This window comes from Liolophura sinensis, chromosome 1 (genome assembly GCF_032854445.1).
Source record: "Liolophura sinensis isolate JHLJ2023 chromosome 1, CUHK_Ljap_v2, whole genome shotgun sequence".
Lineage (NCBI taxonomy): Eukaryota > Metazoa > Mollusca > Polyplacophora > Chitonida > Chitonidae > Liolophura > Liolophura sinensis.
The window spans coordinates 91,809,757-91,825,001 of NC_088295.1; the positions used below are offsets into that span (position 1 = coordinate 91,809,757).

Genomic DNA, 15,245 nt, shown 5'->3' on the forward strand with positions numbered 1-15,245 from the left:
ACCTTGACAAAGAAGGCTCAGCTTGTATTGGCAGAAAACCACAAGACAATAACAAGAGAATAAATACAAGAGAATGTACTAACTTCATACAAAATTATGTTTATACAATTTTGTTGGTATTATATGACAGCACCACAGAAAGTTCCATGGCAGTTGTGAAAGCTTCATCTGCCCGTTATCTTGGTAAAAATCTTTGTGGGGAAAAAGGAGCTGTGACCTGCAAATCTATGTGCACTGATAATGCTTACCTAACCAGCCTGTACACATATTAGAAAGGGGGTGGTTCAGAGCAACCAATACCTTTGCTCAGTAATGTGTGGATTCGTTTTATTTTTGACGAGAACTAATAAGATGATGACTTACAATTAATAATATCAACACCTTCTCAATCAATGTTTGAGATAAAAAGTGCTGAAATATTCATATGTTTCAAAACACATGATGAAGACTTCCAAATCATTTTGATCAGTTATTCATAAAACAGTATCAGCAGTTGTACACACCTCTCTTCAAAAACGTGCTATCTCAAAAACATGGTTTGTGAAAAATTTCTTGGTAACTGACTCCAATTGAGACACACTGAAATATCAGAAAGCACGGATCAGAAGACGATATACTCCCCCTAACATACATTTGACACTGAATAAAGAATGGATACCAGATAACTGAAGACACAACATGGGCTGTTGATAGTGACAGCTGAGTAAACGTTCCCACCTATCCCTTCATGAATGAGATCATACAATAAGCAGTTATGTGCCAGCTACGTGGGCTGCACCATAAAATTACAGGATGCTGGGGCACGCGAAGGCTGATGGTCAATTCAGTCCTGCTATACAACCTGAAATAAATCACTTCATCTGTGTTCAGGGAGAACGTGGCGACACATTGATCCCACAGGTTTCAGAATGGACGGATTCTGAGGCAAGGCAACATTTCATTCGTTCATGCTTACAGTCCTGCTAAATGGGCAGTGCCTTTCATGGTTTCCTCACATTGGCCCGGTCATCATGGGTACCTTCTTACATCATAAGCGAGTCCGGGATATCAGAATCTAAATTTGTTCTCTTTAGGGAATTGCTCAACTTGTTTTCTGCTGCCAAAGCACGGAAATGCTGAAATAAAACAAACATATAAGTTATAACAAAATGTGATAACCAGCTCTTAACCAAAAAGTTTAAATGTGGATTTTTTATTTTTTCAGAGCATTTGAAAAGCTCTTATTTAAGAAGTGTCAGGTAGTCTACTTTAATGACATAATCACAACTTACCTGTGAGTTTTTAAACTCTGAGTACAAGGTAAATAACACATGGAGGGCCTGGATTTTCTCATTGTGCTGAGCTGTGGCCTTATGAATGGGGATGTCAAGGATGGCTGTAATAGACACAAAAACATAACCAGTAAGTGTTATGACAAACAGACTGAGTCTATATAAATGTCTCTTTATGTAAACTTTTGATAACTTTTGATGACTTGAGCATGAGGCTGAAGTATATTATATTCTATTGTTATAAAGATGATATGCAGAATTGTACCCTTCCATAATAAGTGAGGTCAGAGTCTCAGTGTATTTGACCCCCTCCCCCACCCATTCACCCATCTGACAAAGACAAACACAGACAACATCTAGTTAGTTACTCTATTTCAATATGTTTCTGGTAACATACATTATTAAACTCTTATCAGTTCTGAGAGTTGACTACAGCAGTGTGATACTGAAAACAGTCTAACAGATCTATTCCGAAACATCTCCCACACCTTCATCACACAGTCTGTAAAGATACCCATTCACACTCATATTACAAAGAAAAAGGCCATGCTACAAAGGAAGTTTGGTCTTACCACAAATCATATCAACATACTGTCCCAAGTCACAGTCCAAGTCTGCTGTTGGGAGACCCACCTGTAATTGATAAAATACCATGAATTACAGATTCAAACTGGATACTGGTTGATTATCAAGCAGGTGGAAATCCGTGGATTTCTGAGGTGAAGGATATCTGGGGAATCTTCAGCAGGAGGCACTTGTGGATAACAGAACAAGAGAGAATCAGTGAAATGTGGAATCTGTGGGATTCAGTGGATTACTGAAGGATGGATACTAGTGGATTACAGAATAGGTGACAATCACTGGCATACTGAATGGGTGGGAATCAGGAGAAGGGGAAAACAGGTAGATTACTGACAGGGCGGGATTCAGGAGAAGGGGAAACGGGTAGATTAATGAATGGGTGGGAGTCAAGACAAGGGGAAAACAGACTACTGAGTGGGTGGGATTCAGGAGAAGGTGGGGAAAGAAGTAGATTACTAAATCGGTGGGAATCAGGACAAAGGGGAAAACAGGTAGATTACTGAATGGGTGGGAATCAGGACAAGAGAAGAAACAGGTAGATTACTGAGTAGGTGGGAATCAGGGCAAGGGAGGGAACAGGCAGATTACTGAGTAGGTGGGAATCAGGACAAGGGAGGAAACAGGTGGATTACTGAGTAGGTGGGAATCAGGACAAAGGGGAAAACAGGTAGATTACTGAATGGGTGGGAATCATGACAAGGGGGAAAACAGGTAGATTACTGAGTGGGTGGGAATCATGACAAGGTGGAGAACAGGTAGATTACTGAATGGGTGGGAATCAGGACAAGGGAGGAAACAGGTAGATTACTGAATGGGTGGGAATCATGACAAGGTGGAGAACAGGTACATTACTGAGTGGGTGGAAATCACAACAAGGAAGAAAACAGGTAGATTACTGAGTAGGTGGGAATCAGGACAAGGGAGGGAACAGGCAGATTACTGAGTAGGTGGGAATCAGGACAAGGGAGGAAACAGGTGGATTACTGAGTAGGTGGGAATCAGGACAAAGGGGAAAACAGGTAGATTACTGAATGGGTGGGAATCAGGACAAGGGGGAAAACAGGTACATTACTGAGTGGGTGGGAATCATGACAAGGTGGAGAACAGGTAGATTACTGACCGGGTGGGAATCAGGACAAGGGAGGAAACAGGTATATTACTGAATGGGTGGGAATCATGACAAGGTGGAGAACAGGTACATTACTGAGTGGGTGGAAATCACAACAAGGAAGAAAACAGGTAGATTACTGAATGGGTGGGAATCATGACAAGGTGGAAAACAGGTAGATTACTGAATGGGTGGGAATCACAACAAGGAAGAAAACATGTAGATTACTGAATGGGTGGGAATCATGACAAGGTGGAGAACAGGTACATTACTGAGTGGGTGGAAATCACAACAAGGAAGAAAACAGGTAGATTACTGAATCATGACAAAGTGGAAAACAGGTAGATTACTGAATGGGTGGGAATCACAACAAGGAAGAAAACAGGTAGATTACTGAATGGGTGGGAATCAGGACAAGGGGGAAAACAGGTAGATTACTGAATGGGTGGGAATCACAACAAGGAAGAAAACAGGTAGATTACTGAATGGGTAGAAATCATGACAAAGTGGAGAACAGGTACATTACTGAGTGGGTGGGAATCACAACAAGGAAGAAAACAGGTAGATTACTGAATCATGACAAAGTGGAAAACAGGTAGATTACTGAATGGGTGGAAATCACAACAAGGAAGAAAACAGGTAGATTACTGAATGGGTGGGAATCAGGACAAGGGGGAAAACAGGTAGATTACTGAATGGGTGGGAATCACAACAAGGAAGAAAACAGGTAGATTACTGAATGGGTAGAAATCATGACAAAGTGGAGAACAGGTACATTACTGAGTGGGTGGGAATCACAACAAGGACGAAAACAGGTAGATTACTGAATGGGTGTGAATCATGACAAAGTGGAGAACAGGTACATTACTGAGTGGGTGGGAATCACAACAAGGACGAAAACAGGTAGATTACTGAATGGGTGGGAATCATGACAAAGTGGAGAACAGGTAGATTACTGAGTGGGTGGGAATCACAACAAGGAAGAAAACAGGTAGATTACTGAATGGGTGGGAATCAGGACAAGGAAGAAAACAGGCAGATTACTGAGTGGGTGGGAATCAGGACAAGGGGGAGAACAGGTAGATCACTGACCGGGTGGAAATCATGACAAGGTGGAGAACAGGTAGATCACTGACCGGGTGGGAATCAGGGGGAAACTGGTAGATTACTGAATGGGTGGGCGGCCTAGTATGTGTTAATGATCCTAATTAACTGCTCAGCGCAAACAAAATCTCATAAACCCATGTAGGATTCATTTATTCAAGACAAAAGACAGGCCCATTCTGCTTTGGCCAAGTCATCTCACACACACATGTAGTTCCCTTCACTACTTACTTCTTTTAGCAACTCTTCAAACTCTGGAGGCCATTCTTGCATCAGATTATCGATGTCTGGCATGTTTCTGAAAAATTCAAGATTACATCTTGGCTTAAAATGATCATCACATTTAATTCCTATATGCCTAAACTACACTTCAGCAAACTGGACAATCGAGAAGCACTAGAGTACTGGTCAGCTACTGTTCATAAGAAAACAAATTATTATATAAATTATTATACAATTTATTTTATATTCATATGAAACTCATCAACTTGGAACATTCTAAAAATTCCCACTTTAAAATACGGCTAACTTAGCAATAAAGATAATACCTCTGCTGCATCAGCAACTGTGGGGACATAACCCCTGGATGAAACCTAAGCCCACAAAGTATTTAACTGCTCTGGAATCTTACTTGGAATAGTGCACATTAGGAGGTGGTTTAGAGCGATGCAGTTCCCGTATGTTTTCAATCCAATTCTCAATAGCTTTTGGCTGCTTTTCTGCATCTTCCAAGCTTTTGACAACCTGTAACAGACATTGATTTGGCTTTCACTATCACATATAGTGGCCTCCGTGGCTCAGTTGGTTAGCGTGCTAGCACAGCGTAATGAGCCAGGAGTCTCTCACCAATCCAGTCGCTGTGAGTTCAAGTCCAGCTCATGCTGGCTTCCTCTCCGGCCGTACGTGGGAAGGTCTGTCAGCAACCTGTGGATGGTCGTGGGTTTCCCCCGGGCTGTGCCCGGTTTCCACCCACTATAATGCTGGCCGCCGTCATATAAGTGAAATATTCTTGAGTACGGCGTAAAACACCAATCAAATAAATAAATAAATAAACTCTATCACAAATATCAAACAATAAGTATTGCTCGGCAACACACAATTCATTATCAAAGGCCTATATTTGTTCTTGAAGTAAATTAATACAATCAATACAGAGAGAGAGAGAAACTTGGTCTACTCTACCTAGTACTCTAATAAGAAGGTATACCTGTGCAAGGATAGCATGAGAGCATCGCATTATGTACAAATTAAAAGCCTGTCAAGAATTATGTTGCTAGTCATTAAAAGCTTACCAGCTGTTTACTGGTTGTCTGTTTGGACATAGCCCTCAGCTGTAGGTCCAGTACTGTGGGGTCAGACTGCTTGGCGCAGGGTTCATCAAGCACCGTCAGCCCCAGAGAGTCGGGTTTGCCATCAGGACGTGGAATCTGAAGGGAGACAACTTGTGTGTTACTGTACAACATAGCTGAACCATGCTGAGTGGACAACACAGGCACATAATGAGTAAATAAACCGTATTTGTGCTACAGAATTACGCTCATAACTTTATTTATTAATATTTACAAGTTAACTATTCTCCACACAAAAAAACCCTCCAGAATTTAAGACTTCTGTGTGCAACCATCACCTGATGCAGGAGATCCTATTCATGAAGCAGTTATTTCACTGAATATTAATACCTACATATAATACCTACATCCTCCTCTGCGTAATAACAAACAATGCAACACTTCACAATTACAACAGTAAAATCATCAGAAACACTGATACAATATGACACAATACAATACAATAGTGTTCTCAAAAAGAGTCTCTCACCAATGCAGTTGCCGTGAGTTCAAGTCCAGCTCATGCTGGCTTCCTCTCCGGCCGTACGTGGGAAGGTCTGTCAGCAACCTGCGGATGGTCATGGGTTTCCCCCAGGCTGTGCCCGGTTTCCACCCACCATAATGCTGGTCGCCGTCGTATAAGTGAAATATTCTTGAGAATGGCGTAAAACACCAACCAAATAAATAAATCAAAAAGATCAGGGCAAAATTTTGGCTTATATATAAGTATCAATATCCCCTACTACAAGGTAAAGCTCTGAACTTATTGAAAGCACCAATATCTCTTAATGAAGGGATAAAATTCTGGACATACCTTGATGAAAGCATCAATATCTCTTAATGAAGGGATAAGTTCTGGACATACCTTGATGAAAGCATCAATATCTCTTAATGAAGGGATAAGTGCTGGACATACCTTGATGAAAGCATCAATATCTCTTAATGAAGGGATAAGTGCTGGACATACCTTGATGAAAGCATCAATATCTCTTAATGAAGGGATAAGTGCTGGACATACCTTGATGAAAGCATCAATATCTCTTAATGAAGGGATAAAGTTCTGAACATACCTTGATGAAAGCATCAATATCTCTTCATGAAGGGATAAAGTTCTGGACATACCTTGATGAAAGCATCAATATCTCTTCAAGAAGGGATAAAGTTCTGGACATACCTTGATGAAAGCATCAATATCTCTTCAAGAAGGGATAAAGTTCTGGACATACCTTGATGAAAGCATCAATATCTCTTAATGAAGGGATAAGTGCTGGACATACCTTGATGAAAGCATCAATATCTCTTAATGAAGGGATAAAGTTCTGGACATACCTTAATGAAAGCATCAATATCTCTTAATGAAGGGATAAGTTCTGGACATACCTTGATGAAAGCATCAATATCTCTTCATGAAGGGATAAGTTCTGGACATACCTTGATGAAAGCATCAATATCTCTTCAAGAAGGGATAAAGTTCTGGACATACCTTGATGAAAGCATCAATATCTCTTCATGAAGGGATAAAGTTCTGGACATACCTTGATGAAAGCATCAATATCTCTTCAAGAAGGGATAAAGTTCTGGACATACCTTGATGAAAGCATCAATATCTCTTAATGAAGGGATAAGTTCTGGACATACCTTGATGAAAGCATCAATATCTCTTCATGAAGGGATAAAGTTCTGGACATACCTTGATGAAAGCATCAATATCTCTTCAAGAAGGGATAAAGTTCTGGACATACCTTGATGAAAGCATCAATATCTCTTCATGAAGGGATAAAGTTCTGGACATACCTTGATGAAAGCATCAATATCTCTTCATGAAGGGATAAAGTTCTGGACATACCTTGATGAAAGCATCAATATCTCTTAATGAAGGGATAAAGTTCTGGACATACCTTGATGAAAGCATCAATATCTCTTCATGAAGGGATAAAGTTCTGGACATACCTTGATGAAAGCATCAATATCTCTTCATGAAGGGATAAAGTTCTGGACATACCTTGATGAAAGCATCAATATCTCTTCAAGAAGGGATAAAGTTCTGGACATACCTTGATGAAAGCATCAATATCTCTTCATGAAGGGATAAAGTTCTGGACATACCTTGATGAAAGCATCAATATCTCTTCAAGAAGGGATAAAGTTCTGGACATACCTTGATGAAAGCATCAATATCTCTTCATGAAGGGATAAAGTTCTGGACATACCTTGATGAAAGCATCAATATCTCTTAATGAAGGGATAAGTGCTGGACATACCTTGATGAAAGCATCAATATCTCTTAATGAAGGGATAAAGTTCTGGACATACCTTGATGAAAGCATCAATATCTCTTAATGAAGGGATAAAGTTCTGAACATACCTTGATGAAAGCATCAATATCTCTTCATGAAGGGATAAAGTTCTGGACATACCTTGATGAAAGCATCAATATCTCTTCAAGAAGGGATAAAGTTCTGGACATACCTTGATGAAAGCATCAATATCTCTTAATGAAGGGATAAGTTCTGGACATACCTTGATGAAAGCATCAATATCTCTTCATGAAGGGATAAAGTTCTGGACATACCTTGATGAAAGCATCAATATCTCTTAATGAAGGGATAAGTTCTGGACATACCTTGATGAAAGCATCAATATCTCTTCATGAAGGGATAAAGTTCTGGACATACCTTGATGAAAGCATCAATATCTCTTCAAGAAGGGATAAAGTTCTGGACATACCTTGATGAAAGCATCAATATCTCTTCATGAAGGGATAAAGTTCTGGACATACCTTGATGAAAGCATCAATATCTCTTCATGAAGGGATAAAGTTCTGGATATACCTTGATGAAAGCATCAATATCTCTTCATGAAGGGATAAAGTTCTGGACATACCTTGATGAAAGCATCAATATCTCTTCATGAAGGGATAAAGTTCTGGACATACCTTGATGAAAGCATCAATATCTCTTAATGAAGGGATAAAGTTCTGGACATACCTTGATGAAAGCATCAATATCTCTTAATGAAGGGATAAAGTTCTGGACATATCTTGATGAAAGCATCAATATCTCTTCATGAAGGGATAAGTGCTGGACATACTATGATGAAAGCATCAATATCTCTTAATGAAGGGATAAAGCTCTGGACATACCTTGATGAAAGCATCAATATCTCTTAATGAAGGGATAAGTTCTGGACATACCTTGATGAAAGCATCAATATCTCTTCATGAAGGGATAAAGTTCTGGACATACCTTGATGAAAGCATCAATATCTCTTCAAGAAGGGATAAAGTTCTGGACATACCTTGATGAAAGCATCAATATCTCTTCAAGAAGGGATAAAGTTCTGGACATACCTTGATGAAAGCATCAATATCTCTTCATGAAGGGATAAAGTTCTGGACATACCTTGATGAAAGCATCAATATCTCTTCATGAAGGGATAAAGTTCTGGACATACCTTGATGAAAGCATCAATATCTCTTCAAGAAGGGATAAAGTTCTGGACATACCTTGATGAAAGCATCAATATCTCTTAATGAAGGGATAAGTTCTGGACATACCTTGATGAAAGCATCAATATCTCTTCAAGAAGGGATAAAGTTCTGGACATACCTTGATGAAAGCATCAATATCTCTTAATGAAGGGATAAGTTCTGGACATACCTTGATGAAAGCATCAATATCTCTTCAAGAAGGGATAAAGTTCTGGACATACCTTGATGAAAGCATCAATATCTCTTAATGAAGGGATAAGTTCTGGACATACCTTGATGAAAGCATCAATGTCTCCAACTGTAGGGATAAAGTCTGGAATGAACGGTTTCAGCTTATGCTCTAACTCTATTGACTGTGGTGTGTACCTAAAGAAAAACAATCAAAATAACGAACCATGGGACAATGCAATTTCAGACCTTCTTGTAGTGTGTACCACATATAATGTAGCATTACATACAATACAGCAAGTAGGCAACCAGCATGAAGAAGACTGATTAGATTGGATTGTTCTCTACACTGTTCACTGTGTCTTGATAAATACTTAAACTCAAATATTTATTTATTTATTTGATAGGTGTTTTACGCCGTACTCAAGAATATTTCACTTATATGACGGCGGCCAGCATTTTGGTGGGAGGAAACCGGGCAGTGCACGGGAGAAAGTCACGACTATCCGCAGTTTGCTGAGGGACCTTCCCATGTATGGGCAAACTCAAACACAAAGCCATTTTACTCAAGGTCATCATGCAAAAAGCCACTCACCTTGTAATGTACTGAAACAATTCCTTTATCTCTGGGGTTACTGGTAGATTTTCATACTCAGCTGGGTCATAAGCTCTGTAAACAAGACAATTTCTTTTGTAGAATTTAGTTCACTTGGGCTTCATCACTGGCAGTGTGAAATAGATCCACATGTTGAATCTACTCATCCATGTAACTTAAGGTTAGCTTTTGAACTTTACTGGTAATTCCACAAACTTGCTGCATACATACCCCTCTAAAGGTGCAGCCTGGTCATCATCCTCATCATCATCCTCTTCCTCGGAGGAGTCGTCCTCATCTTCCTCTTCCTCCGAGTACCCGGGAGGATTCATGGATGGAGTAGGACGTGGTTTGGCTTCCTAAAACAGTCATGCAGCAGAATCCATAACTGTTCTCAAGTTTAACAAGTGCTTATATAACAGTCTCATCGCATCACAAGGAGACAATTACGCTACATCAAGGCTAAATTCATCAGCAGAGGTGCATACACTTGTAGTGAATTAATTAAACAGACTGGGTTTAATTCTAAACATGTTTTGAAAGCTAGCAGTGAATGAGAAAACCATAACACAAATATTCCCCACTGACTTTACGAAGTCTACCAATCCTGAAAGTTCACGCTTCAAAAATATAAACAAAAACTACCACATGAAAAAGATGAAGAAAAATATGAAGAAATATTCATAATCTGCAGCAGGAATAACAACTTATAAGCTTAATCAAAACACAAACAAGTTAACTTACCCAGTGCAGTAATTCTGATGTATCAGTAAAAAAATTACATACCGGTGTAATACATTGTTTGAATGTGGTTATACACTTTGTACACAACATATGGCAAGAATGAAGAAGAGAGATCAGTGAGGGAATTAACAGCGCTTACTACTGGTTCCTTGTCATTTCCTTTGGTGATTTCAAACTCATCATCTGAGGGTTCGGACATCTTAGCGTCAGGGGGAGTATTGCCTCGGCTCGGATGGCCTTCAATGAAATAAACATAATATGAGTTTGGCAGTAATATGAGTGGCTCAGTTGGTTAGCTCGCTAGGGCAGCGTAATGACTCAGGAGCCTCTCACCAATGCGGTCGCTGTGAGTTCAAGTCCAGCTCATGCTGGCTTCCTCTCCGGCCGTACGTGGGAAGGTCTGCCAGCAACCTGCAGATGGTTGTGGGTTTCTCCTGGGTTTCACCCCAACGTGGAGGACCCCTAGGTGTGGGTATGTACATGTAGACAGACTGTATACTGAGAGCCCACCACGATGTGCAGGACCCCTAGGTGTGGGTGTGTACATGTAGACAGACTGTATACTGAGACCTCACTCTGATGTGGGAGACCCCTAGGTGTGGGGGTGTACATGTAGACGGTCTATATAGTGAGACCTCACTCCCCCTACAATGTAGTTGTGAGTGTGCACATGTAGATAGGTTGTATTGTCAGAGATCACCCTGATGTTGAGGACCCCTAGGTGTGAGTGTGCACATGTAGACAGGCTGTATAGTGAGAGATCACCCTGATGTTGAGGACCCTAGGTGTGAGTGTGCACATGCAGACAGACTGTATAGTGAGAGATCACCCTGATGTTGAGGACCCTAGGTGTGAGTGTGCACATGCAGACAGACTGTATAATGAGAGATCACCCTGATGTTGAGGACCCCTAGGTGTGAGTGTGCACATGTAGACAGGCTGTATAGTGAGAGATCACCCTGATGTTGAGGACCCCTAGGTCTGAGTGTGCACATGTAGACAGGCTGTATAGCGAGAGATCACCCTGATGTTGAGGACCCCTAGGTGTGGGTGTGCCCATGCAGACAGACTGTATAGTGAGAGATCACCCTGATGTGGAAGACCCCCAGGTGTGGGTGTGCACATGTTGACAGGCTGTACAGTGAGAGATCACCCTGATGTGGGAGACCCCTACAATGTAGTTGTGGGTGTGCACATGTAGACAGGTTGTATAGTGAGAGATCACCCTGATGTTGAGGACCCCTAGATGTGAGTGTGCACATGTAAACAGGCTGTATAGTGAGAGATCACCGTGACGTGGAGGACTCCTAGACTGTATGTTGAGAGCTCACCTTGATGTGGAGGACCCCTAGGTGTGGGTGTATAAGAGCTGGCGACTTCTTCAGCGTCAGGCACTTCCAGAGATTCGTCGTATGGCTGATTCTGATAGACCTCAGCCTGAAACATGAAAACACAAATAGCATATTACAGTCAAGAATCTGCAATTGAATAAGACATTTCCCAATGAGAAAAAAATACAAACAAGTAAAATCTTCAACTGATTCTGAAGATACATGTATTACTTTCATTGTGTTAGTGGTAATAATTTCAACGGTATAACTTCAAATACTTTAAACGACCTAAAAATTTGACCACAAAAGAGCATTTTTGAAGGCAAATAAATGGCACAGGATATTTTTTTCTGGTGCTACAATTTACATTTTTCCTAGTGTGATGCCATCCTTCCAAACACCTCTCAAAGCACCTTTCTAAAATCAATAAAAACTCCCAGAATCTGGAAAAATGGACAAAATTTGAGGTCATTTAGGGTATACTGTACATCCAAATCATGTCTAGCAGCCCCAGTAATATATCTCAATTATAACATTTGTTTTTATATCCAAAGCAATTTCAGAGCTGGAAAAAAAATACTTTCACCAGTGGGATAGACTGAATTTGTTTATTTGATGGGTGTTTTACACCATACTTGGGAATATTTCACTAATATGACGGCAGCCAGCATTATGGTGAAAGGAAACCGCGCAGAGCCTGGTGGGAACCCATGACCACCTGCAGGTTGCTGTCAGACCTTTTCGTGTATGACCGAAGAGGAAGCTGGCATAAGCTAGACTTAAACTCACAGCAAATGCATTGATGAGAGGCCTCTGTGTCATTGTGCTGCACTAGCATGCTCACCAATGGGCCAGGGAGGCTCCCAAAGGCTAGTAAATGTATCAATGGGGCAAACTTGACCCCATTGACCCCAAGAAATGAGTAGGTCCATTTGTATTCCCTATCAATTCATAAAGAAACATGTTTGTGACATGTAACTTCCAGCTGTCATATCAATGAATGCTGTCCTCGCTTGCCTTGTGAACTAAAGGCAGTGAACAGCGCAAGTACTTTGACTGGATCCCACAATGATAGTACTGGCAAATATTGTCCTGGGGGAAAATGAAATGGTTCAAACTGGCTGTCATCGTGACATAGGCCACAGGATCGATTATCTCTTTGAAAGTATCACCCTCAGACAATATCTACTTGACATGTAATCTCAGTCCCACCTTGTTGACACTGAAGATTTGAGGATGGCATAGTTCTAGTTAAACTGCCACTTGCAAGATTTTCTCGTGCATTTCCGGGGAATTATAGAATCAATTGTTTTGGCATACAATTATTTCTGATGTTGGTAAATTAGGTGGAAAAACAATGCTCTCAAGTGAAAACAGATTGGCTAGGTGTCATATGCTCAATGATAGCAAGGTTATACCAGGCTGACGGCAAAGGCAGTACACACATTAGCAACTGGATGTTAAGTTATATTATCTATGCACCAACAAGATTGGCAAGCCGACAATTTATCAACTGGCTGAATTGGTGTCAATTGTCATTTCCTCATCAAATGGGTTCTAAAGAAAATATAAATTTTTCAGCTCTGAACTTAATATTTTTGTAAGGTCAATAATTATTAATACTTCTAAAAGGGATACTGATTGTGGTTAATTTCTAAATATTAATATCTAAATCTAGTGGTCTTTTGACCTACATGTACATACAAGATTAAGTCAAACCATGCAGTAACAAACACTTAACAATGCAATATTTCCACCTTATAAGGAACATTACACACTGGACCACCATGATATAAATTAATACTTGTGTTTATTTAACTGGATTACCAATCTGAAAGCTTTGAAAATTCAGTTGATATACTTGGGGGATGGAGAGGGGGCAGACATTTTCTTACCAAGATTATTCAGGCTAAACTCCATAGTGTGAGTACAGCTCAACTTATCTTTTAAAACACACACAAGAATCGATTAATCACAACCAGTGAAATATTTCACAAGTAATACAAGAAATCTATACACTAAGTATATATTTTCTCCTATTTACACTTTATGGAAAAATGATCATGTCTGCTGATGTCAAATTATGGCGAACAAAGTAAGTTTTAAGAAACAAAGTGAATGTAGTTTTTGCTACGGGCAACACATATGTATTGGAAAAAAGCAACAGTGGTCTATACCAGGTCAAGTAAGACACAGAGTGACTTTCAGTTTACCATTCACTTAACAAGCTGAGAAATTATCAAATTTTTATCTATACCCATTACTAAATGAATCTCTTATGGTCTGTCCGAAATTTGAAATTTGAAAGGACCTCACATGACTGCTGGCTGCATGAATTATTGTGCAAACCACATGCTGTCAAGTTATCCTATGTCTTGACAGTTTTTTACAGCTACACTGGTTGTATTTTTTTTCTTTACCTTTGTGTTTATTTCTTTATTGTTTGGTCACATTAAAGTGATTTGACAAGAGTTAAATATATAACTTTTTGTTTGTGGTACATGTACTTTTTCAACCAATACTGGAATCGCCCATGGAACAATCAACTAACACTAACTTTTGTTCTTGTACTTCTTTTTTTTCTTCAACATTCCAGATGTTATGTTGGCCTTAACCAGCTTCCATGGGCCTAATACCTCCTTATTTGATATTCTGATGGTCACTGGTCAACTGAAAAACCATAGATGCTGAATATAAGGAGGGAAACCCTCAGATAGCCATCTAAAATACATGAACCCTATATCATAACAGAAAGCAATATAGAAAGGATTTAGAGATAACATTTAGCACATGATATTTAAAACTATTAGGTATATTCACACAGCAAATAAGAAAAATATACTTCATACGAACCTATAGGCTCTGTCTGTTTCAGATGCCTATTTTCACAAGAATCCGTCTGTATAAACTGTCTGTGTCTACGATTTTAATATTATTTGAAAAAAAGAGTGTTGTCAACGCGCAAGACAACAACAACAACGGAATGCACACAATGTTTATCTTACAAGACATTTACAACATACAGCGGGAAGTTAGAGCTTGGTCAGAAACATGGAAGCGAAGAAATTACTTATACTAAGGGAGAATGGCACCGAACAGAAGTGAACCGCTGAAAATGAAATGATCACTGATTGTTGACATTGGTTACGGTCACCACTTGTCCCAAGTTATGATAACTTCTTAAATGTACGGTCTCTGTAAAGATATATCACTAAGAATAAGGAAACAAATATTTCTATGTATTCAAAACCAGACGTTTTGTCAGAGATATCACATAAAAGTCACGATCTTACTTACACTTACTAACGGCCTCTTGTCTTCCGCCATGGAGGTTGGAATGTTGTGCGGAATACATTTACGAAACTGCGGAATGACACATTTGTCTCGTAACTTTTCGTACAGAAAATCGAATTTTATTGGAACATTAACTTTTTTACGCATGGAGATGGAAATAAAATAGCAGCCATAAATCCCGGAATAAAGCATTTTTTGTTTTTTTTTTTACTGTGTAGAAAAAGGGTGAC

At 39.7% G+C, this 15,245-nt stretch overlaps 1 protein-coding gene across 3 annotated transcripts; it reads right to left on the reverse strand.

Annotated features, from left to right (window-relative positions):
• Positions 1-3: 3 nt before the first annotated feature.
• On the reverse strand, positions 4-15,062 carry LOC135481728 (intraflagellar transport protein 46 homolog). Of its 3 annotated transcripts, XM_064761397.1 has the most exons (13): positions 15,019-15,062; positions 14,279-14,391; positions 11,722-11,827; positions 10,530-10,627; positions 9,878-10,005; positions 9,647-9,721; positions 9,156-9,249; positions 5,358-5,492; positions 4,697-4,809; positions 4,297-4,363; positions 1,844-1,904; positions 1,272-1,375; positions 4-1,115 (listed from the first exon to the last, which is right to left on the reverse strand). In XM_064761397.1, the coding sequence occupies exons 4-13, from the start codon at positions 10,587-10,589 to the stop codon at positions 1,023-1,025; spliced, it is 930 nt and encodes a 309-aa protein (XP_064617467.1). In that variant the 5' UTR covers positions 10,590-10,627; positions 11,722-11,827; positions 14,279-14,391; positions 15,019-15,062; the 3' UTR covers positions 4-1,022. The 3 variants fall into 3 exon arrangements, with proteins under 3 accessions (XP_064617467.1, XP_064617466.1, XP_064617465.1); XM_064761396.1 differs by lacking the exon at positions 14,279-14,391 and having other exon boundaries at positions 15,019-15,056; XM_064761395.1 differs by lacking the exons at positions 14,279-14,391; positions 15,019-15,062 and adding an exon at positions 12,511-12,620.
• Between the last annotated feature and the right edge of the window lie 183 nt (positions 15,063-15,245).

What these genes read in the sequence shown, in the direction of transcription:
- LOC135481728 (XM_064761395.1), bottom strand. Translation starts at nt 12,543, where the DNA reads ATGACACAGAGGCCTCTCATCAATGCATTTGCT. An exon ending in GAAATGACAAGGAACCAGTA is followed by an intron (nt 10,006 to 10,529) that starts GTAAGCGCTGTT and finishes TGACTGTTTTAG; the next exon opens with GAAGCCAAACCACGTCCTAC. An exon ending in TTGAAGAGTTGCTAAAAGAA is followed by an intron (nt 1,905 to 4,296) that starts GTAAGTAGTGAA and finishes TATCAATTACAG; the next exon opens with GTGGGTCTCCCAACAGCAGA.